The sequence below is a fragment of the Mustelus asterias genome, chromosome 29 (assembly GCF_964213995.1).
Source record: "Mustelus asterias chromosome 29, sMusAst1.hap1.1, whole genome shotgun sequence".
Taxonomy (NCBI): domain Eukaryota; kingdom Metazoa; phylum Chordata; class Chondrichthyes; order Carcharhiniformes; family Triakidae; genus Mustelus; species Mustelus asterias.
Genome location: NC_135829.1, coordinates 21,982,782 through 22,005,864, shown reverse-complemented (window position 1 = coordinate 22,005,864; position 23,083 = coordinate 21,982,782). Strand labels below are relative to the sequence as shown.

The window sequence follows — 23,083 nt, the reverse complement described above, 5'->3', positions numbered from 1 at the left end:
TTGGAGATGGAATCGAGTGCAGTTTGCACCCTGACTGCAGTAAGTGAAGGCTGACGAGAACTCAGTCACTTCCTCTGTCCCAAGTCACAGCAGTGAGCAATATTTGTGGTTTTCAGAGGGCTGTTGGGAGTGGGGGACACTTGGAGCAGCCCTGTTTAAAAAGTCCGAAAGACGAGGGTGCATTGGCCCCAACACGCTCCGCAGTGTGGCGACTGGGGGATTTTCACAGTAGCTTCATTGCAGTGTTAATGTAAGCCTGCTTGTGACACTAATAAATAAACTTTTTTAAAACTTTACCTTTACTTTGACCTGGTAGAAAATGTCAAACATTTGGCGGCACGGTAGCACAGTGGTTCGCACTGCTGCTTCACAGCTCCAGGGACCTGGGTTCGATTCCCAGCTTGGGTCACTGTCTGTGTGGAGTCTGCACATTCTCCTCGTGTCTGCGTGGGTTTCCTCCGGGTGCTCCGGTTTCCTCCCACCGTCCATAGATGTGCGGGTTAGGTTGATTGGCCATGCTAAAATTGCCCCTTAGTGTCCTGAGATGCGTAGGTTAGAGGGATTAGTGGGTAAATATGTAGGGATATGGGGGTAGGGCCTGGGTGGGATTGTGGTCGGTGCAGACTCGATGGGCCGAATGGCCTCTTTCTGTACTGTAGGGTTTCTATGATTTCAAAACGATGGGGAAACAAGCAGCAGATGTTAAAAAAAGCAGGGGATTGGGAATCATAACTTGATTCGAATCAAACAAGTCGCCCCAGGCTCATAAATGGCAACCTCCAAATCCACAGTAGCAAAGCCGTGTGTCTCTTTTGCGGATACTTAAGGTGGCATTGACTGGCTGATTGTGCTGGTTTGGGCTGGGTTGTTCTAATAAATGACTGTTTCAGGAGGAAATGCTGAGATTTGGTGCTATGTGGATAAGGCTGGGCTTGCCGAGGGGTGGGGAAATACTCAGTGTTGATGTGGCCTCACAATCAGCTGGTATTTAAAAACCACACCCTGAAGCTGCAGCGAGTTCAGTCCCTATTCTGGTCCGTCACTGAGAAGACAGGTAAGTCTGCGATACTAACCCTCGTTACTGTAGAACCCGAGGCGAGCCACAGTGAATTCAGCAAGCAGGCACTTATTTATTTGTCCTGCTGATTGTCAAAGTCCGCAATGGTCTCAAAACTTTTAAGTTGCCTTTTCCGTGGGGGAAAAAAAACTTTCTGGAAAGTAACTGATTTGTGAGGTTTGTGATTGCGAAATATGTGATTAAAATATGTGAGTAAAGTAATGTAGCGAATGCCGCACCCTCTAGACCAGGCTCTGGACTGGTGCCAATGATTAACAACATTATAAACTACAGTGAGCAGAGTTGAGGTATCAAAAGTTTTGTGTTAAGGTTTCTCCAGAGCCCCCTGAATCAAAAGTTTCTTGTCTTGAGTAAGGAACGCTGTGTGACTGATTATTGCCAGCTGGTTTTTTTTACCCTTCTCGGTTGTTGTAAGGGACAGAGATGGATTGGAAATATTTGGTGAGCTGTTAACACATCTTCCATTGCGGCCGTAGACTCAGACAACTTTATTCTTTGTCTTCCAGCAGTCAAAGAATTATCGTCAGTGTAGAATAATGCCCTGAAGCGTTTTGCAGATGTGCAGTTTAACAAAGAGGTACTGAGAGGCTTGTCAGAGAAGCCTGAGGAGTTAACGTTCCAGGGTGGGGTGATTGAGAACCATGGAAAAGGTACAGCACTGCCATTCGGCCCATCGTGTTCATGCCAGTCCAAGGACGGCGAGGTGCCCTTTCTAATCCCACCTTCCTGCACCCGACCCATAGCCCTGTAGTTTACAGCACCTAACGTGGAGATCCAGGTACTTTTTAAAAGAGTTTAGGGTCTCTGCCTCCACCACCAACTCAGGCAGCGAATTCCAAACCCTCCACCCTCTGCGTAAAAAGGTTCTTCCTCCTATCCCCTCTACACTTACTGCCACTTATCTTGAATCTATGTCCGCTGGTTCTAGAATTCTCTGCCAAGGGAAACACTTTTACCCTGTCAGCTTGTAGGGAGGTTAGCGAGGTTGCTGGCAGGGTGAGAGTTTTAACTTGAGGTCTTGGCGGGAGGGAATCAGAAGCAATTGTGAGTCTGAATAGGATTTGTTGCAATACAGAGTTTGGTTTGGAGAGGTTTGGATGAACTGAAAGGGCACGGCACAAAGTTCAGAAAAGTATTGAAACTATGGAGGCTGAGTAAGGCATGACTGAGGGCGGGGTGTGGATGGGTGGGTGGGGAATGGACAGAGTAACTTGCGAGTTGGTTTTGGATTTACGTTAGGAATGAGACCCAATAATCTAATTGGATAGGTAGATGAAAGGGAAGCAGGTTTATCAATGACTAATATTCACCACTTTGAAGCAGCAGATTACTTCCCATCTCCAGAAGACAGGAAATGCCAATCACTGCCATTCCCATCTTGGCAGTTCCTAACGGGACAGAGGTGCAAACATGTTGAAGAGCAGGGCGGGGGGGGGCGAGTCTAATCTCCCTGTAAGTGCCAACACCCCACCCCCCTGACCTCAGCCTCCTACCCTGGGCAAGCGAAGTTTAACATGGACACGAAAACACACCGAGTCGATTCCCCTCATCAACTTCCCCTCTCGATCGCCCTCGTCAATCCTCATTGTCAATTCCCCTCGTAGATTTCCCTCATTCATTCAAGCAAATTACTACAGACTCATCCAGACTCGAAACATTGGCTCTATTCTCTCTCCACAGACGCTGTCAGACTTGCTGAGATTTTCCAGCACTTTCTGTTTTGTCCCTTATTGATTCCCCTCCTTGATTTCCCTCGTCAATTCTCAATCCCTTGGGCATTTTACGGATCTCGTGTCTTTTTTAATTCATTCATGGGATGTGGGCGTCGCTGGTTGGCCAGCGTTTATTGCCCATCCCTAATTGCCCAAGGGCAGTGAAGAGTCAACCATCTGCTGTGGTGGGATTTGTGCTCGGGTCCCCAATGCATAACCCTGGATCTCTGGATCACTAGTCTAGCGACAATACTACTGCCTCTCTTAATATTGACTTCAAAAATGTGAGACCATAGCGCTTGTCCCACTGTCTCCTAGACTGTGCAGTGCTGGCATTGAGGAGAGAGGGGTTGGCTGTGCCTACACTTCTGAGACTTGGGGCTTGAGTGGGTTAGTTTTCACGATCCCCCCCTTCCACCTTCCCAGTAGAGAAGTCCTAGGGTGGGGTAGGGTCTGTCCTCTTGGTGTTAAGTGTTTTGCTCTTCTTGTTCCCATCCGTAGTGCGTGTTGGAACATTCTGAGGTCGTAGATGCAAATCTTTCTTCGTTGCCCTTTCCTTGGTTTCAATAGTCAGCTTGGTCTTGGCTTCAATCGCCAGGTCCAACAATGCCTGCCATGACATCACCATCCTCTGTCTACAGTCCCAGTACTTGTTCCCCATTCTAAATCTCTTTTGTTTAATCTTGTCCCTCTGTGCAACTTTGTTCTGGATGGAATCACTAGAAACAATCTCCTCCCATTTGCCCAGCTCTCCCACCTCTTCCAAAATTATCATTAAATTAGAAAGAGTGCAGAAAAGATTTACCAGGATGCTGGTTTGAGTTATAAAGAGTGGCTGGATAGACTGAGACTTTTTTCCCTGGAGCGTAAGAGGCTTAGGGGTGATCTTATTGAGGTCTATAAAATAATGAGGGGCACAGATCAGCTAGGTAGTCAACATCTTTTCCCAAAGGTAGGGGAATCTGAAGCTAGAGGGCATAGGTTTAAGGTGAGAGGGGAGAGATACAAAAGGGTCCAGAGGGGCAATTTTTTCACACAGAGGGTGATGAGTGTCTGGAACGAGCTGCCAGAGGCAGTAGTAGAGGCGGGTACAATTTTAAAAAAAAATGCATTCAGACAGTTACATGGGTACAATGAGTATAGAGGGATCTGGGCCAAATGCAGGCAATTGGGACTAGCTTAGTGATCTTAAAAAAAAAAGGACGACAGGGACAAGTTGGGCTGAAGGGCCTGTTTCCATGCTGTAAACCTCTATGATTCTATTTCAAAATATTTCAAGTTTGGGCTGGGATTGGTTTGTGCTCGACAAATATCCACTTAAAGGAGAACGTTGACTTGTCAAAATTGCTGTTTTGGCTGCTAGTGGCCCTGCTGTGTAAGCACTGAAGTATTTGCCTTTTTGAAATGAGAGCTAGTTACGGACGGATGAAAGTTTGACACTGAGACGTCGTCAGAAAGGGCTGCAGCAAGTGGAAGAGAATGGAAAGTGTGAATGAGATTGCTAAACCGCTGTGAGCGAAAGGCATCTTTCCCTTGTTTTTTTTTCTACAAAGACCCCACCCATCAGAGTGAATTTCCAGCGCAAGATATTGCATTTTCGCCTGTTGCCAATTTCCCATTGAAGTGTCCCGTCCCCCACTCCATTCATCGATTCTTGACGCCTTCCTGAACTGAAATTCTGCCGTTGTGATATTTGATGATTGGGTTTGATTTGAAGGGAGGATCATTATTGACTCTCGGGCAGTTGTAGCCACCCAGCTGCCTGCGACTTGCTTCACATTCTGAGGTCTGAGAGTTCTGCCAGCAATCTGTGCCAGCAACAGTTGAAGTTTTCAGTTGCTATGGTTTTAGAGAAGTTGAACCCACAGAGACATTCCATTCTGTCTGTGTAATAGGGAGTGTTTGCAGAATGCTTGGGCCTGTGCAAGTTTTAATCTGTCCCTCACCTTGTTCACACACCACTATCAGACTTCCAAGTAGTTTGACTCACTTATGAGACAACGTGACTTCCAACTAAGAGAGGATTTTATTTGATCCGCAGATTCTATAAACTGAAAATGTTTTTCAACACTGCTGCTTGAGTAGTGAGCAATTGTCTGAGAAACACCCACAGTTGTACTGCAATTTAATTGGATCACACACTGTGCATTTATCAGTGGTTAAGAGACCAGTTCCACAGCTCTCCCTCTCTGCAAGTCTGAGTCACTCTTTCCAGATGGAGACAGGACTCACAGAATCCCTCCAGTATGGGAGGAGGCCATTTGGCCCATCGAGCCTGCACTGACAACAATCCCACCCTATCCCCGTAACCTCACACATTTGCCCCGCTGATCCACCCGAAGCTCGGGTCAATTCAGCACGGCCAATCAACCTGAACCGCACATCTTTGGACTGTGAGAGGAAACCGGAGCACACGGAGAAAACCCACACAGACACGGGGAGAATGTGCAGACTCCACACAGACAGCGATCCAAGCAGCGCATGGAACCAGGGCCCCTGGCGCTATGAGATATTGGCAGTGCTAACCACTGTGCCAGCATGCTGCCCAAGTTTGGAGTTTCGAAATATCCTCTCTCTCTCTCAAAGATGTGCGGGTTAGGTGGATTGGCCATGCTCAATTACCCCACATTGTCAGGGGTTTAGCAGGGTAAATATGTGGGGTTATGCGGATAGGGCCTGGGTGGGATTGTGGTCGGTGCAGACTTGATGGGCCGAATGGCCTCCTTCTGCACTGTAGGGATTCTATGATTTTCTCTCTCTCGCTTTATCCACACTGGGAAAGGAAAGGGATTCATTAACACTGACTGAGGTACAATCACTGTTCAATCTCCTTTATTGTGGGGACACTGGGGACATTGCACAGTCACCGATCTTTGATTCTTTTCTCTGTCCTAGTTCGTGCTGTAAACGAGATGGCTGAAATTCACAACATTTTGTCTCAAGTATGCCTGGGCGGTGATGAGGTGAGTGCATCAATCTAAACTCAAACTGTCTGAGTGGGACTGGCAAGGTAAGGGGGCAGGGGGGAGAGGGGGTGAATGCTTAGTTTGTGGGTGGGGCTGTGGACAGGTTTTGGAATGTGGATGAGGTTGGGGGTGGAGCTATGGGATGTGGGTGGGGCTGTGAGCAGGTTTTGGAATGTGGGTGGGGCTGGGGGCAGGTTTTGGAATGTGGGTGGGGCTGGGGGTGGGGCTATGGGGTGAGTGGGGATGGGGCTATGGGTGAGTGGGGGTGGGGCTATGGGTGAGTGGGGATGGGGCTATAGGATGTGGGTGGGGGTGGGGCTATGGGATGTGGGTGGGGCTATGGGATGTGGGTGGGGCTTTGGGGTTTGGGTGGGGCTCGGGTTGGGGCAATGGGATGTGGGTGGGGCTTTGGGATGTGGGATTCAGACCAGTGGGATTTACTCCAGCTTTTATACGAATTCAACACTGAGAATTTGTTCGGGAGAATCCCGGCCTGTATGACACTACTTGAAAGAACCATCATCCTTCCCCTCATAAACCAACCCTGGGTCCCTTTAACCCATCCGCAATTTCCAACCTCCCCGCAATCTCCAACCTCCCTTTCCACGCTTTAACATGGGCCACCTCACATCCCTCCAGATCCCCGTCCTGCCACAGCTCTTACCAAAGTCGCGAGTGATACCCTGTGAGACTGTGACAGGGTGAAACTTTCCCTCTTTGTCCTCCTCAAGCTGTCTGCAGCCTCTGACACGGTGACCACCCCATCCCCCTCCAACGGTGTCATCCAGCTGGGTGGGACTGCATTCACCTGGTTTCATTCTTAATAATCTGATCATAACCAGAGAATCCTCAGCAACATCTCTTCCTGCTCCCATCTCTGGCACTCCCCAGGGATTGATCCATCCTTGGTCCCCTTGCTATTTCCCATCCCCATGCTGCCATTCAGTGTTCGTTTTCACATGTCCACTGACACCACCCGGTTCTGCGTCGTCGCCGCCACCCGGTTCTGCGTCGTCACCGCCACCCGGTTCTGCGTCGTCGCCGCCACCCGGTTCTGCGTCGTCGCCGCCACCCGGTTCTGCGTCGTCGCCGCCACCCGGTTCTGCGTCGTCGCCGCCACCCGGTTCTGCGTCGCCGCCACCCTCCTGATCCCCCCAACGTCTGCACATTGTTAGATTGCTGTTGGGCAGACAGTATTCGATGGACAGAAATTTCCTCCAGTTAAATACCGAGGGGACTGAAGCCACTGTGTTCAGTCCCCACCACAAACGCTCGCTACCAGCTCCCACATCTCTCCTTGACCACTGTCTGAGTCTGAGCAGTTCTTCCTGACCTCGGTGTCATTCATGACCTCCCTGTGAGATTCAAAACTCATAACCCCCCTGCTGTCACTGAGACCGCCTATCTCCACCTCCATGACAGCGCCCAACTCCACCGTCCCCTCAGCCCCCCTTCAGCTAAACCCCTCATTCCTGTGCGTTATTAGCTCTGGCTCGATTAGTCCAGCTCGTTTCTGGGTGGCCCCCCCCCCACTCCGTCATCCGAAACTCTGCTGCCCATCCCCTAACACACGTCAAAGGTGGAATGTTCCTGCCTGGGCATCCCGCCTCGCTCGTAGGTAGGGCCAAAAATCCTGGCCCAAGACTCTCTCACCAAGCTTGTGCCAAAGCCAGGTGCCATTGTGTCATTGAGTTTGGCCGAGTGTGGATTTTGGAATTACTGAGGTGATGAGGCAGCTTATAATGGGCGGCACCGTGGTTAGCTCTGTTGCCTCACAGCGCCAGAGACCCGGGTTCAATTCCCGGCCATGGTCTGTGCGGAGTCTGCACGTTTTCCCCGTGTTCTATGGTTCTATGGGATATGGTCCAAGTGCAGGTCAGTGGGACTAGGCATAAAATGGTTCGGCACAGACAAGAAGGGCCAAAAGGCCTGTTTCTGAGCTGTAATTTTCTATGGTTCTATGGTTTGCATGGATTTTCCCCGGATGCTCCGGTTTCCTCCTATGGTCTGAAAGACGTGCTGGTTAGGGTGCATTGGCCGTGCTAAATTCTCCCTCAATGTAACCCGAACAGGCGCCGGAGTGTGGCGACTAGGGGATTTTCACAGTAACTCCATTGCAGTGTTAATGTAAGCCTACTTGTGACACTAATAAATAAGCTTTAAAACATTGCAATTCCAACTCCTGCCTGCCCACTCCCAGCCTGCCGAGGTTCAGGAATGTTGAGCTCAGGATTGCTACTCCAGTTTCCTCTCTCTCCCCTGATGTTTGCGGAGTTATTTTTCTGCAGCAGGGTGTTCTGTCACCTGAACCCTGGGAGTGGGAAGCAAAGCCCTTGGCCAAGTGCGCGCACACATTCCGACGTTCCTGTCAGTCTTTGTTTCCAACGACAAACCCTTTCCTTTTATTAGTTTTGGCATTTGGACAAAAAGGAACTTGAATTTTTCCAGTTGAAATAAAACCGGGATTCCGGCCGGAGAGAATGGCTCATGGTTTGGAACTTTCAACCAGTCTTGCTGTTTTTTTTCTATTTTCCAAAGTCTAGGTCGACGGCACAGCGGTTAGCGCTGCTGCCTCACAGCACCAGGGATCTGGGTTCGATTCTGGAATCGGGTCACTGTCTGTGTGGTGCTTGCACCTTCTCCCCGTGTCTGCGTGGGTTTCCTCCGAGTGCTCCGGTTTTCTCCCACACTCTGAAAGACATGTGGGTTAGGTGGATTGGCCATGCTAAATTGCCCTTTAGTGTCAGGGGGATTAGCAGGGTAAATATATGGGGTTACGGGGATAGGGCCTGGGTGGGATTGTTGTCAGTGTAGGCTCAATGGGCCGAATGGCCTCCTTCTGCGCTGTAGGGATTCAATGAATTCCTGGTGAGTTGGCAGCTTATTCAAGACACAATTGATAAAAGCTGCTGGGCTGGTGGAAAACTTGGAATTAGGATTGGGGACAGGGTGGGATTCGAAGGAATCAAGTTAAGGTGTTAAATTGGAGGAAGGCTAATTACAGCAATATTAGGCAAGAACTGAAGAATGTAGATTGGGGGCAGATGTTTGAGGGTAAATCAGCATGTGGGAGGCTTTCAAGTGTAAGTTGATAGGGATTCAGGACTGGCACATTCCTGTAAAGGTGAAGGCTAATTATGGCAAATTTTGGGAACCTTGGATAACGAGAGATATTGTGAGCCTAGTCAAAGAGAAAAAGGAAGCATTTGTCAAAGCTAGGAGGCTGGGAACACACGAAGCAAGTGTGGAATACAAGGAAAGTAGAAAGAAATTTAAGCAAGGAGTAAGAAGGGCTAAAAGGGGTCACGAAAAATTATTGGCCAGCAGGATTAAGGAAAATCCCAAGGCTTTTTATACATATATAAAGAACAAGAGGGTAGCCAGGGAGAGGGTTGGCCCACTCAAGGACAGGGGAGGGAATCTATGCCTGGAGCCAGAGGAAATGGGCGAGGCATTAAATGAGTACTTTGCATCAGTAATCACCAAAGAGAAGGACTTGGTGGATGATGAGTCTGGGAAAGGGTGTGTAGATAGTTTGAGTCATGTTGAGATCAAAAAGGAGGAGGTATTGGGGTTCTTGAGAAACATTAAGGTAGACAAGTCCCCAGGGCCTGATGGGATATACCCAGAATACTGAGAGAGGCAAGGGAGGAAATTGCTGGGGCCTTGAGAGAAATCTTTGTATCTTCACTAGCTACAGGGGAGGTACAGTAAGAAGTCTCACAACGCCAGGTTAAAGTCTAGTCAATATGTGCGATCTTTTTGGAGATCCTCTCCACTTGGAGCCGGCAGTTTGCGGTGTCGATGGTAGCCATGATGTGGAGATGCCGGCGTTGGACTGGGGTAAGCACAGTAAGAAGTCTCACAACACCAGGTTAAAGTCCTGGTGTTGTGAGACTTCTTACTGTGCTTACCCCAGTCCAACGCCAGCATCTCCACTACAGGGGAGGTCCCAGAGGATTGGAGAATAGCCAATGTTGTTCCTTTGTTTAAGAATAATCCAGGTAATTACAGGCCGGTGAGCCTTACATCAGTGGTAGGGAAATTATTGGAGAGGATTCTTCGAGACAGGATTTACTCCCACTTGGAAATAAGTGGATGTATTAGCGAGAGGCAATGTGGTTTTGTGAAGAGGAGGTCGTGTCTCATTAACTTGATCGTGTTTTTCGATGAAGTGACGAAGATGATTGATGAGGGTAGGGCAGTGGATGTTGTCTACAAGTAAGGCCTTTGACATGGCAGACTGGTGCTGAAGGTGAAGTCGCATGTGATCAGAGGTGAGCTGGCAAGGTGGATACGGAACTGGCTCGGTCATAGAAGACAGAGGGCGGCAGTGGAAGAGTGCATTTCTGAATGGAGGGCTGTGACAAGTGGCGTTCCTCGGATCAGTGCTGAGACCTTTGCTGTTTGTAATATATATAAATGATTTGGAGGAAAATGTAACTGGTTTGATTAATAAGTTTGCGGATGACACAAAGGTTGGTGGATTTGTGGATAGCGATGAGCAGCATCAGAGGATACAGCAGGATATAGATCAGTTGGAGGCTTGTGCAGAGAGATGGCAGATGGAGTTTAATCCGGACAAATGTGAGGTAATGCATTTTAGAAGGTCTAATACAGAGAGGAAATATTCAATAAATGGCAGAACCCTTAAGAGTATTGATAGGCAGAGGGATCTGGGGGTGTACAGGTACACAGGTCACTGAAAGTGGCAACGCAGGTGGAGAAGGTAGTCAAGAAGGCATACGGCATGCTTGCCTTCATCGGCCGGGGCATTGGGTTTAAAAATTGGCAAGTCATGTTGCAGCTTTATAGAACCTTAGTTAGGCCACACTTGGAATATAGTGTTCAATTCTGGTCGCCACACTACCAGAAGGATGTGGAGACTTTGGAGAGGGTACAGAAAAGATTTACCAGGATGTTACCTGGTATGGAGGGCGTTAGCTATGAGGAGAGGTTGGAGAAACTTGGTTTGTTCTCACTGGAACGACGGAGGTTGAGGGGCGACCTGATAGAAGTCTACAAGATTATGAGGGGCATGGACGGAGTGGATAGTCAGAAGCTTTTTCCCAGGGTGGAAGAGTCAATTACGAGGAGCACAGGTTTAAAGTGCGAGGGGCAAGGTTTAAAGGGGATATACGAGGCAAGTTTTTTACCCAGAGAGTGGCAGGTACCTGGAACTCGCTGCCGGGAGAGGTAGTGAAAGCAGATACGATCGTGACTTTTAAGGGGCGTCTGGACAAATACATGAACAGGATGGGAATGCAGGAATACGGTCTCCGGAGTGGTAGAGGGTTTTAGTTCAGTCGGGCAGCATGGTTGGTGCAGGCTTGGAGGGCTGAAGAGCCTGTTTCTGTGCTGTAATTTACTTTGTTCTTAGTTTTGAACTCCCCTACCCTGGGGAGAAGACCTTGGCTGTTCACCTTATGTGTGCCCCTCATGATTTTGTAAACCTCTATACCTCATCCTCCTGCACTCCAGGGAAAAATAGTCCCAGCCTATCCAGCCTCTCCTTATAATTCAAACCTTCCAGTCCCGGTAACACCCTTGTTGAAAATAAAGTGCATGATATGCAATTAATAATGAATCTGCTCGTAAAAGAAAACTAGTGCCTGGAATCAAATTGCTGTTAAAAACTTGCCAGGTTCAATCACGGCCTTCTGGGGAGGAAATCTGAAGCCTCACCAGGACTGGCCTACATGTGACCTACATGTGTTGACCCTTAACTTGTCCCCTGGAAAGGCCAAGCAAACCATACGGTCCTATCAGTGCACTGTAGAAAAGTCTAACAGAAATAAAATAATGCAATATAGTGTGGATAAAAGTGAGGTTCTCCACCTTCATAGCAAAAGCAGGAAGGCAGGTTAGTATATGAATAGCTATAAATTGAGAGAAGGGAATGTGCAATGAGCCCTGGGTGTACTTGTACATTCGTCGCTGAAGATAAGCATGCAGGTGCAGAAGACAGTGAAGAAGGCAAATGATATGTTGGCCTTCATAGCGAGAGGTTTCGAGTACAGGAGCAAGGATGTCTTGCTGCAGTTATACAGGGCCTTGTATAACGGTGGAGGAGTTTGATTCTTTTCCTTGTCTTTTAGCTCTCGGATGGAGCCACGGTGAAACCCTTCGCTGATTTTGTTGTGGAGGATGATGCTGCAGTCCTGCAGAAAGCTCTGGAAACCCGCGGTGAGCTCTCCCTTTGTGGCTTTTTCTGAGAATGAGCCGGTGTCGGTGGAAACTTGTTCTTTGACTTATTTTAGTTTGAATAATTCCGACTGAATTCCTTTGCACTGTCAGACAGTTTGTGCAGTGCAGATTCGATGGGCTGAATGGCCTCTTCTGCACTGTTGGGACTCTGTGGTCGGCATGGTGGCAGGCACAGTGGTTAGCACTGCTGCTTCACAGAACCAGGGATCTGGGTTCGATTCCCGGCTTGGGTCACTGTCTGTGTGGAGTTGGCACGTTCTCCCCGTGTCTGCGTGGGTTTCCTCCGGGTGCTCCGGTTTCCACCCACAGTCCGAAAGACGTGCGGGTTAGATGGATTGGCCATGCTAAATTGCCCCTTATGTCAGGGGAATTAGCAGGGTAAATGAGAGTTATGGGAATAGGGCCTGGGTGGGATTGTGGGAGGTACAGACTCAATGGGCCAAATGGCCTCCTTCTGCACTGTAGTGATTCTATGAATGCCAGTCACTATCAGAAGTGTCCTCTTTGATAAGATGCTAAACTGAGGCCTCATTTGTCCTTTTTGTGTATTTGCCTTTTGGGAATCCCAGCAGATGCTCCCTTTGGGAATCTCAGTACATGCTCCCTTTGGGAATCCCAGAGCGCACACCCTTTGGGAATCCCAGAGCACGCTCCCTTTGGGAATCCCAGAGCACACTCCCTTTGGGAATCCCAGAGCGCACACCCTTTGGGAATCCCAGCACATGCTCCCTTTGGGAATCCCAGAGCACACTCCCTTTGGGAATCCCAGCACATGCTCCCTTTGGGAATCCCAGCACATGCTCCCTTTGGGAATCCCAGAGCACACTCCCTTTGGGAATCCCAGCACATGCTCCCTTTGGGAATCCCAGAGCACACTCCCTTTGGGAATCCCAGAGCGCACACCCTTTGGGAATCCCAGAGCACGCTCCCTTTGGGAATCCCAGTGCACGCTCCCTTTGGGAGTCCCAGTCCACGCTCCCTTTGGGAATGCCAGTCCACGCTCCCTTTGGGAATGCCAGTCCACGCTCCCTTTGGGAATGCCAGTCCACGCTCCCTTTGGGCATCCCAGTACACTCTCCCTTTGGGAATGCCAGTCCACACTCCCTTTGGGAATGCCAGTACACCACATCTGCAAGGTTCCCACCTGTGTTACTTGCTGCTACCGCAAAGAACTCTAATAAAATTAGTCCACATGATTTCCTTTTACAAAACGATGTTGACTCTGCCCGATTGAGATTTTCAAAGTGCCCCGCTATAATCTGCTTAACGATAGATTCTTTCGTTTCCATTTAGGAAATGTTAGGCTAACTGGCCTGTAATTCCCTCCTTTCTCGTCGAGAGGAGTTACAGCAGTTTTCTCAATCCTATCCCTGGTGCTTGTAATTATTTTAAGTTCCTCCCTCTCTTTCGCTTCTTTATTCACAAGTATTTTTGGGATGTTATTTGCGGCACGGTAGCACAGTGGTTAGCACTGCTGTCTCACTGTGCCAGGGACCCGGGTTCAATTCCCGGCTTGGGTTACTGTCTGTGTGGAGTTTGCACGTTCTCCCCGTGTCTGCGTGGGTTTCCTCCGGGTGCTCCGGTTTCCTCCCACACTCCAAAGATGCTCGGGATAGGTTGATTGGCTATGATAAATTGCCCCTTAGTGTCGGGGGGATTTGGAGGGTAAATACGTGGGGTTACGGGATTGGGACACGACCTGGGTGGGATCGTTGTCGGTGCAGACTCGATGGGCCAGGTGGCCTCCTTCTGTATTCTATGATGCTATGTCTACCCCTTGACCCTTTTTCTCAGTTCACTTTAGTCAGCTAAAGTGGCCTTGTAATGACCTTTCTATTCTCCATGGCCACAACCACAACGTAGAATCATAGAATCCCTACAGTGCAGAAGGAGGCCATTCGGCCCATCGAGCCTGCACCGACAACAATCGCACCCAGACCCGATCCCCGTAACCCTACGTATTTACCCTGCTAAGCCTCCTGACACTAAGGGGCAATTTTAGCATGGCCAATCAACCTAACCCACACATCTTTGGAGTGTGGGAGGAAACTGGAGCACCTGGAGGAAACCCACGGGGAGAACGTGCAAACTCCACACAAACACTCTCCCAAGGCCGGAATTGAACCCGGGTCCCTAACGCTGAGAGGCAGCAGCGCTAACCACTGCGCCGCCCTTTCCACTTGCCGACCAATCAATACCCTTTTTCTCATGCTTGCTCACTTTGAAATTTGGTATTCTTGTGTCTGTCCTGATGAGTGCAGGTGAAAAAGCTTCAACAACATGTCTGCTATTTTCCACAATATATTCTCATTATTCTGCTGCTGATTGTGGGATCTTGCTGTGCTTTCCATGTTTCCTACATTGCAACAGTGGCTACACTTCACATGGACCTCATTGGCTCTAAGAGGCATTGGAGTGTCCTGAGGTCACGGCCTCAGCCCTGTCCTGTAGAGTTTAGCCAAAGTGCTGATGGAGTGACTGGAATGTTCTGTCTTGGTTCTAGGCATTGATGAACATTCCATTATCGATATATTGACAAAGCGCAGCAACGCTCAAAGACAAGACATTGCTTTTGCCTTCGAAAGGAAAACAAAGAGGGTAAGTTCCCTTTTCCAGCAGAACATTAGACATTCCATCAGGTGGGGACACAGAATCTAAAACACCCTCATGATTGGCCGACTCAGGCGGGTTTGTCAGGCAGTGAGGTCAAAGGTCAAACAGGAGTCGGCGCCTCGAGTCTCCCCAGGGGAAAACAGGAAGTGGAAACGGAGGGAAAGTAGGGAGAGGGAAGAAGAGGGGGGGAAATGGAGAGGGTGGCACAGTGGTTAGCACTGCTGCCTCACAGCACCAGGGACCCGGGTTCGATTCCCGGTTTGGGTCACTGTCTGGGTGGAGTTTGCACATTCTCCTCGTGTCTGTGTGGGTTTCCTCCGGGTGCTCCGGTTTCTTCCCACAGTCCAAAGATGTGCAGGTTAGGTAGATTGGCCATGCTAAAATTGCCCATTAGTGTCAGGGGGACTAGCTAGGGTAAATGCATGGGGTTTGGGGATAGGGCCTGGGTGGGATTGTGGTCGGTGCAGAAGAGGAGGGGGGGGGTGGAGAGGAAGGAATGGAGGAGGAGGGAGGCATGGAGATGGAGTGATGGGGAGGGTGAAATGGGGAGGAGGAAGAAATGGAGAGGGGTGAAGTGAAGTGGCCAGAAATCCCATTTCCTCTCATCACAAAAGGCAGGTTAATCGATTAAATTGTCACCCGAACATGATATTGGGCTGCTGATGTCAAGTGAGTTAATGTCACTGAAGTGCAGAACCAATCAGAATCCTTTACCCTCCACAATACGGGACTGGCAGAGAGTGAGGGTGGGGGGAGGGGTCAACTTGGAGAATAACACCAAGACCCCAGCCAATTCCATTGAGGTTCTTAGAGGTTCCTCACTGGCCAATAGCAAAAGCTGGGTGAACCTCAGCAGTAGCCTGCGGGTTATTGTTGATCGGAGCAGAGAGGCTCCAGAGGATGAACGTATCAGGACCAAAGAGGATGGGGGGGTGTTGCAAAGTCACGCACCCTCTCTATGGTTCCTATGTGAGTGTCCGTTGGTTTGGGGGGTGAGGGCACAGAGGAGATTTACCAGGATTTGTCATACTGCATAAATATATAATCTAACCTATAAATATACCTGAAACCAAAAGAGAAAATGCTGGAAAAATCTCAGCAGGTCTGGCAGCATCTGTAAGGAGAAAAGAGCTGACATTTTGAGTCCAGAAGACCCTTTGTCAAAGCTAAAAGACATCGAAAGTGGGAGATATTTATACTGCAGGGGGAGGGAATGAAAGATGAGTCATAGCCACAAAAAACAAGGGGAAAGGCTGCTAATGGCAGCCCATAGAGAGAATAGAAGGTGTGAATGGCCAAACGGCAGAGAAGCTTTGTTTTCATTTTAATTTTTTACTGTTCTCTTACCTTTCATTTCTTTATTGCCTTTCTTCATTTTTCTTCTCTCCCCCCCCCCCACTCTTTCCCCCTATTTTATCCCCCTTTTCTTTCCTTTGCTTCCCTTTTTCCCCCTTCTTCTCAATTTTACCTCTCTCCCACCCATCTCCCCCCTCCCCCCCAACATCTTCACTCACCTGATGAAGGAGCAGTGCTCCGAAAGCTCCTGATTCCAAAAAGACCTGTCGGACTTTAACCTGGTGTTGTGAGACTTCTTACTGTGCCCCACCCCAGTCCAACGCCGGCATCTCCGCATCACATCTCCATCTGTCACAGCTTACCCTCTGATTTTAGCTTCTCTGCCGTTTAGCTTTGACAAAGGGTCGTCTGGACTTGAAACGTCAACTCTTTTCTCTCCTGACAGATGCTGCCAGACCTGCTGAGATTTTCCAGCATTTTCTCCTTTGGTTTCAGATTCCAGCATCCGCAGTGATTTGATTTTATGTAAATACTCCTTATTGCTGTCATACTGTTGTATTTCTGAAATATTTCTGGGACTACTTTTTCTGGACAATAATTCTGACCTTAAACTTTCGACTCACAGCGGTTAGCACTGCTGCTTCACAGCGCCAGGGACCCGGGTTCGATTCCCGACTTGGGTCACTGTCTGTGTGGAGTTTGTACGTTCTCCCCGTGTCTGCGTGGGTTTCCTCCGGGTTTGACCGTTTGTTGATTGTTGACCGTTTGTATCCGTAGAATCTGGAGGAGGTCCTGCATCGTGCCCTCTCGGAGCCTCTGAGGTCTGTCATCTTGGGGCTGATGAAGACCCCAGCCAAGTACGACGCTTCTGAAATCAAAGGAGCTGTCAAGGTGAGGGTTCAACCAGCAGACGAGGAGGATATTAGATGGGATAATGGTGGAGGATTGAAATCACGAGGTGAGGTGTATCTGCCCTCAGACTCCAATTCCAGAATTCCTTCTCACCTCTCCCCAACCCGCTCTCCCCCACCACGCTCTCCCAACCTGACTCCACTCCCTCCTTCCTGACCCTACTCTCCTTCCATCCCCCATTTCCCCCCCCCCCCCCCCCATTCCTACTGTCAACCACACCAAACCCACCCTCCAACAGTCTCTTACCCCTGATATGGGGGTGCTGTGACTGACAGCTTGGAGAAAGCACCAAGACTATTAAAACTGAGGCCAATCTCGCTCACACTCGCTCTCTCACACTCGCTCTCTCACACTCGCTCTCTCACACTCGCTCTCTCACACTCGCTCTCTCACACTCGCTCTCTCACACTCGCTCTCTCACACTCGCTCTCTCACACTCGCTCTCTCACACTCTCTCTCTCAAACTCGCTCTCTCACACTCGCTCTCTCACATTCGCTCTCTCACACTCGCACTGTCACACTCGCACTGTCACACTCGCACTGTCACACTCGCTCTCACACACTCGCTCTCACACTCACATTGTCACACTCACTCGCTCTCACACTCACATTGTCACACTCACTCGCTCTTCACACACCCACACATTCTCTCTCTCTCCCCTGCATACACACACACGATAGCACTCACTCACTCCATCTCACACTCTCACGGACTCACTCTTACACAGAAATACTCACATTCACAGATTGACCGTCTGAGTTGTACATTCACACTCACCTCTTGCAGCATGCACAAACTCTCTCACTCTCATGCACACACTCTCTAATGCTCACAGACGCTCACACTCACATACCCTTACCTCTCGTGCGCATACATTCTCACGCACACCCACACTCCTTTTTATTCATTCGTGGGACATGGGTATCGCTGGCTGGCCAGCATTTATTGCCCATCCCTAGCTGCCCCAAGGGCAGTTGAGAGTCAACCACATTGCTGTGGCTCTGGAGTCAGGGTTCATCGGTAGATTCTTAATTCCAGATATTGTTTATTGAATTCAAATTCCACCATCTGCCGTGGGATTCGATTCCACACACACACACACACACACACACACACACACTGTATATATACGTCTATAAAGTTAGTCCATACACGCATGAATATGCATGCGTGCACACACGAGCAGTGCACACATGCATGTTCCATACCTACACATGCGTGCACACGCACACACACGCTCACATACACACGCTCGCGTACACACGTTTGCGTACACACACTTGAAACAGGTATACATCACAATACACACATTCACACATTCATTCACGTCACATTAGTCCGTTGCTGGCTGCCTTCGATCAACACATTCAGCCCAGTTATGTGAAAGGAGCACTGTTGTGGCTCAGTGACGCAGCTTTCTCTAATCCCGGGGTGGGACAGCGTGCTACAGAACATTGTTTTCAGTTGTTTCTCTGAGAGGGTGAGTGCCGAGAGTTGGTGCCTGAACGACTCTGAGTCGCAGTGAGACAGTGCTCCATGTGCCCTCTGGTGGCTGCTGGCTGTGACTGCGGGAGGCGCAATTGAAACTCGGGGCAATCATTAACGGGCAGGTGTAACTGGGGCCCCGGCTTCTACTGGGCACAGGAAGATCCCATGGGTTAGTTTCCCAGTTCCCTTTCTGTTGTGAGCTGTAAACAGTCTGCAGTTTCTGTGTGCTAAACTTGCAAAATACAAACCTTGAGTAATTATCATGGGGGAAAATGAGGTTTTGAAATCTGCTTTTGACAGGGTCTGGGTACCAATGAAGACACTCTGATTGAGATCCTGTGCTCTCGTACAAACAAGCAAATCCAGAACATGAAAACGGCCTATGGAGAGCGTAAGTGAGGAGAAATCCTGTTTAAACACCGACCCACACCGAGCCCCGCTTGATGGTACAGAACCATACGAGCGGGAGGAGGCCATTCAGCCCTTCGAGCCTGCTCCGCCATTCAATATGATCATGGCTGGTCTTCTATCTCAATGTCATACTCCCACACTCTCCCCTCATCCTTTGCCACTTGAGATGACAGTTTGAGATTTGCCCACTTTGTGCTCCAATTGCCAGATCTTTGCTCACTCACCTAACCTATCGATTAGCCTCCCGAGGTCCTCTTCACAATTTATATTCTTATCGATCATTGTGCCATCAGCAAATTTAGCAACCATAGAATCTACGGCACGGAGACAGGCCCATCGGCCCTAACTGGTCCACCCCGACCAAAATGCCCATCTAAGCTAATCCCATTTGCCTGCATTTGGCCCATATCCCTCTAAACCTTCCCTATCCATGCATCTGTCCAAATGCCTTTTAAATGTTGTCAATGTCCCTGCCTCAACCACTCCCTCCGACAGCTCATTCCACACACGCACCACCCTCTGTGTAAAAAAGTTGCTCCTCAGGTTCCCATTAATTCTTTCCCCTCTTAACTTAAACCTATGCCCTCCAGTTCCCGATTCCCCAACCCTGGGAAAAAGACTGAGTGCATTCACCCTATCCATGCCTCTCATGATCTTATACACCTCTATAAGATCACCCCTCAGTCTCCTACGCTCCAAAGAAAAAAGTCCTAGCCTGTCCAACCTCTCCCTATAACTCAGCCCCTTGAGTCCTGGCAACATCCTTGTAAATCTCTTCTGCGCTCTCTCCAGTTTAATAACATCTTTCCTATAGCAAGGCGATCAAAACTGAACACAATACTCCAGGTGCGGCCTCACCAACATCTTGTACAACTGCAACATAACTTTCCAACTTCTACACTCAATGCCCTGACTGATGAAGGCCAGCATGCCAAAAGCCTTCATCACTGCATATCTACCTGTGACTCCACCTTTAGAGAACCATGCACCTGAACTGCAGTCCCTTCATCCAAGTCATTGTATAAATTGTAAAAGGTTGAGGCCCCAGCACTGATCCCGGTGCACACCACTCATCACATTCTGCCAACCAGAAAGAGACCCATTTTTGCTCACTAAATGACTGTTAAACTTTCCTCTCTGCAGTTTATAAGAAGAAAGACATGGCAAAGGACATCAAAGATGATACATCTCAGAAATTCCGCGATCTTCTTCTTGCCTTAGCAGAGGTATATCCCAGTTGACTGTTTTAAATATAAGACTTGCATTCATTGGTCGTTTCTCCCAGTCTCTGGCTCCACTCGTTCTGGATTTTTCCGGTCTTTCTGGATTGGCTGGCAGCATTCCAACGAGGAATCCCGGGATGGCTGAGCCTGGCACCGTTTCTGTGGAATTTGCCCCGATGCCCCCAGAGGCAGGGAAGGAGGCAGGTGTGCCCCTCGACGTTCAATAGCATTACCATCGCTGTAGCCCCCGCCATCAACATCCCGGGGGTTCTCACTGACCAGAAACTGAACTGGACCCAGCCATATAGATATTGCGGCTATCAGAGCAGGTCAGAGGCTGGGAATCCTGCAGTGAGTAACTCCCCTCCCGACTCCCCAGTGCCTGTCGACTATGTACAAGGCACAAGTCAGGAGTGTGATGGAATACTCTCCACTTGCCTGGATGGGTGCAAGAAGCTTGACACCATCCAGGGCAAAGCAGCCCCGCTTGATTGGCACCCCTTCCACAAACATTCAATCCCTCCACCACCTACAAACAGTGGCAGCCGTGTGTACCATCGACAAGATGCACTACAGCAACTCACCAAGGTTCCTTAGGCAGCACCTTCCAAACCCACCACCTCTATCTAGAAGGACAAGAGCAGCAAAGGCCTGGGAACACCCACCACCTGGACGTTCCCCTCTGAAATATCTTGGAAAGAGTGGAATAATGAAAGAATTATTTATTAACTGTGATACCTATTTACAGAGAGTCAGAAAGATGGTCTCGATTACCCCGAGTCCAGGCTGCCTGAGGGAGTCCGTGCTCAGCCCCAGAAGTTGACCACCTCTGCCCGATTGGCTGAACTGGTCACATGACCCTCCTAAACCTCGCCCCTTAAGGGGGCTCAGTACTAGACCCGACAAGCCACACGCCACCCTGACCTGGAAATATATCGGCCGTTCCTTGGCTGTCGCTGGGTCAAAATCCTGGAACTGCCTCCCTAACAGCACTGTGGGTGTACCTACGCCACACGGACTCCAGTGGCAAAAGAGGACAGCTTGCCATCACCTTCTCGAGGGGCAATTAGCAATGGACAACAAATAGAAATAGAAAGAAATCATAGAATCCCTACAGTACAGAAGGAGGCCATTTGGCCCATCTAGTCTGCACCGACAACAATCCCACCCAGCCCCTATCCCCATAATCCCACATATTTACCCCACTTATCCCTGGAACCTACGCATCCTGGGACACCAAGGGATAATTCAGCACGGCCAATGCACCCAACCCGCACATCTTTGAACTGTGGGAGGAAACCGGAGCACCCGGAGGAAACCCACGCAGACACGGGGAGAACGTGCAGACTCCGCACAGACGGTATTGAACCCGGGTCCCTGGCACTGCGAGGCAGCAGTGTTAACCCACTGTGCCACCGTGTCACTGCGAGGCAGCAGTGTTAACCCACTGTGTCACCGTGTCACTGAGAGGCAGCAGTGCTAACCCACTGTACCACCGTGTCACTGCGAGGCAGCAGTGTTAACCACTGTGCCACCGTGTCACTGTGAGACAGCAGTGTTAACCCACTGTGTCACCGTGTCACTGTGAGGCAGCAGTGTTAACCCACTGTGTCACCGTGTCACTGTGAGGCAGCAGTGCTAACCCACTGTGCCACCGTGTCACTGTGAGACAGCAGTGTTAACCCACTGTGTCACCGTGTCACTGTGAGGCAGCAGTGTTAACCCACTGTGCCACCGTGTCACTGTGAGACAGCAGTGCTAACCCACTGTGTCACCGTGTCACTGAGAGGCAGCAGTGTTAACCCACTGTGCCACCGTGTCACTGTGAGACAGCAGTGCTAACCCACTGTGTCACCGTGTCACTGTGAGGCAGCAGTGTTAACCCACTGTGTCACCGTGTCACTGTGAGGCAGCAGTGTTAACCCACTGTGTCACCGTGTCACTGTGAGGCAGCAGTGCTAACCCACTGTGTCACCGTGTCACTGTGAGGCAGCAGTGTTAACCCACTGTGTCACCGTGTCACTGTGAGACAGCAGTGTTAACCCACTGTGTCACCGTGTCACTGTGAGGCAGCAGTGCTAACCCACTGTGTCACCGTGTCACTGTGAGACAGCAGTGTTAACCCACTGTGTCACCGTGTCACTGTGAGGCAGCAGTGTTAACCCACTGTGTCACCGTGTCACTGTGAGACAGCAGTGTTAACCCACTGTGTCACCGTGTCGCTGTGAGACAGCAGTGTTAACCCACTGTGTCACCGTGTCACTGTGAGGCAGCAGTGTTAACCCACTGTGCCACCGTGTCACTGTGAGACAGCAGTGCTAACCCACTGTGTCACCGTGTCACTGAGAGGCAGCAGTGTTAACCCACTGTGCCACCGTGTCACTGTGCGACAGCAGTGCTAACCCACTGTGTCACCGTGTCACTGAGAGGCAGCAGTGTTAACCCACTGTGTCACCGTGTCACTGTGAGGCAGCAGTGTTAACCCACTGTGTCACCGTGTCACTGTGAGGCAGCAGTGCTAACCCACTGTGTCACTGTGAGACAGCAGTGTTAACCCACTGTGTCACTGTGAGACAGCAGTGTTAACCCACTGTGTCACCGTGTCACTGTGAGGCAGCAGTGTTAACCCACTGTGTCACCGTGTCACTGTGAGACAGCAGTGTTAACCCACTGTGTCACCGTGTCACTGTGAGACAGCAGTGTTAACCCACTGTGTCACCGTGTCACTGTGAGACAGCAGTGTTAACCCACTGTGTCACCGTGTCGCTGTGAGACAGCAGTGTTAACCCACTGCGTCACCGTGTCACTGAGAGGCAGCAGTGTTAACCCACTGTGTCACCGTGTCACTGTGAGACAGCAGTGCTAACCCACTGTGTCACCGTGTCACTGAGAGGCAGCAGTGTTAACCCACTGTGCCACCGTGTCACTGTGAGACAGCAGTGTTAACCCACTGTGCCACCGTGTCACTGTGAGACAGCAGTGCTAACCCACTGTGTCACCGTGTCACTGTGAGACAGCAGTGTTAACCCACTGTGCCACCGTGTCACTGTGAGACAGCAGTGTTAACCCACTGTGTCACCGTGTCACTGTGAGACAGCAGTGTTAACCCACTGTGTCACCGTGTCACTGTGAGGCAGCAGTGCTAACCCACTGTGTCACCGTGTCACTGCGAGGCA

General features: G+C 49.8%; 1 protein-coding gene across 3 annotated transcripts in view; it reads left to right on the top strand.

Annotated features, from left to right (window-relative positions):
* The first annotated feature begins 725 nt into the window (after positions 1-725).
* The window catches only part of LOC144480583 (annexin A2-like), a 43,188-nt gene continuing 20,830 nt past the window's right edge, over positions 726-23,083 (top strand). Inside the window, exons 1-7 of one of the 3 annotated variants that reach the window (XM_078200199.1) lie at positions 726-1,054; positions 5,686-5,753; positions 11,855-11,942; positions 14,467-14,561; positions 16,650-16,763; positions 18,574-18,664; positions 19,828-19,910. In XM_078200199.1, the coding sequence (XP_078056325.1) occupies positions 964-1,054; positions 5,686-5,753; positions 11,855-11,942; positions 14,467-14,561; positions 16,650-16,763; positions 18,574-18,664; positions 19,828-19,910 (630 nt within the window). In that variant the 5' untranslated portion in view covers positions 726-963. Of the gene's footprint in view, positions 1,235-4,975; positions 5,600-5,685; positions 5,754-11,854; positions 11,943-14,466; positions 14,562-16,649; positions 16,764-18,573; positions 18,665-19,827; positions 19,911-23,083 lie in introns of those variants that run through there. The other 2 variants (XM_078200202.1, XM_078200201.1) reach the window with 2 other exon arrangements.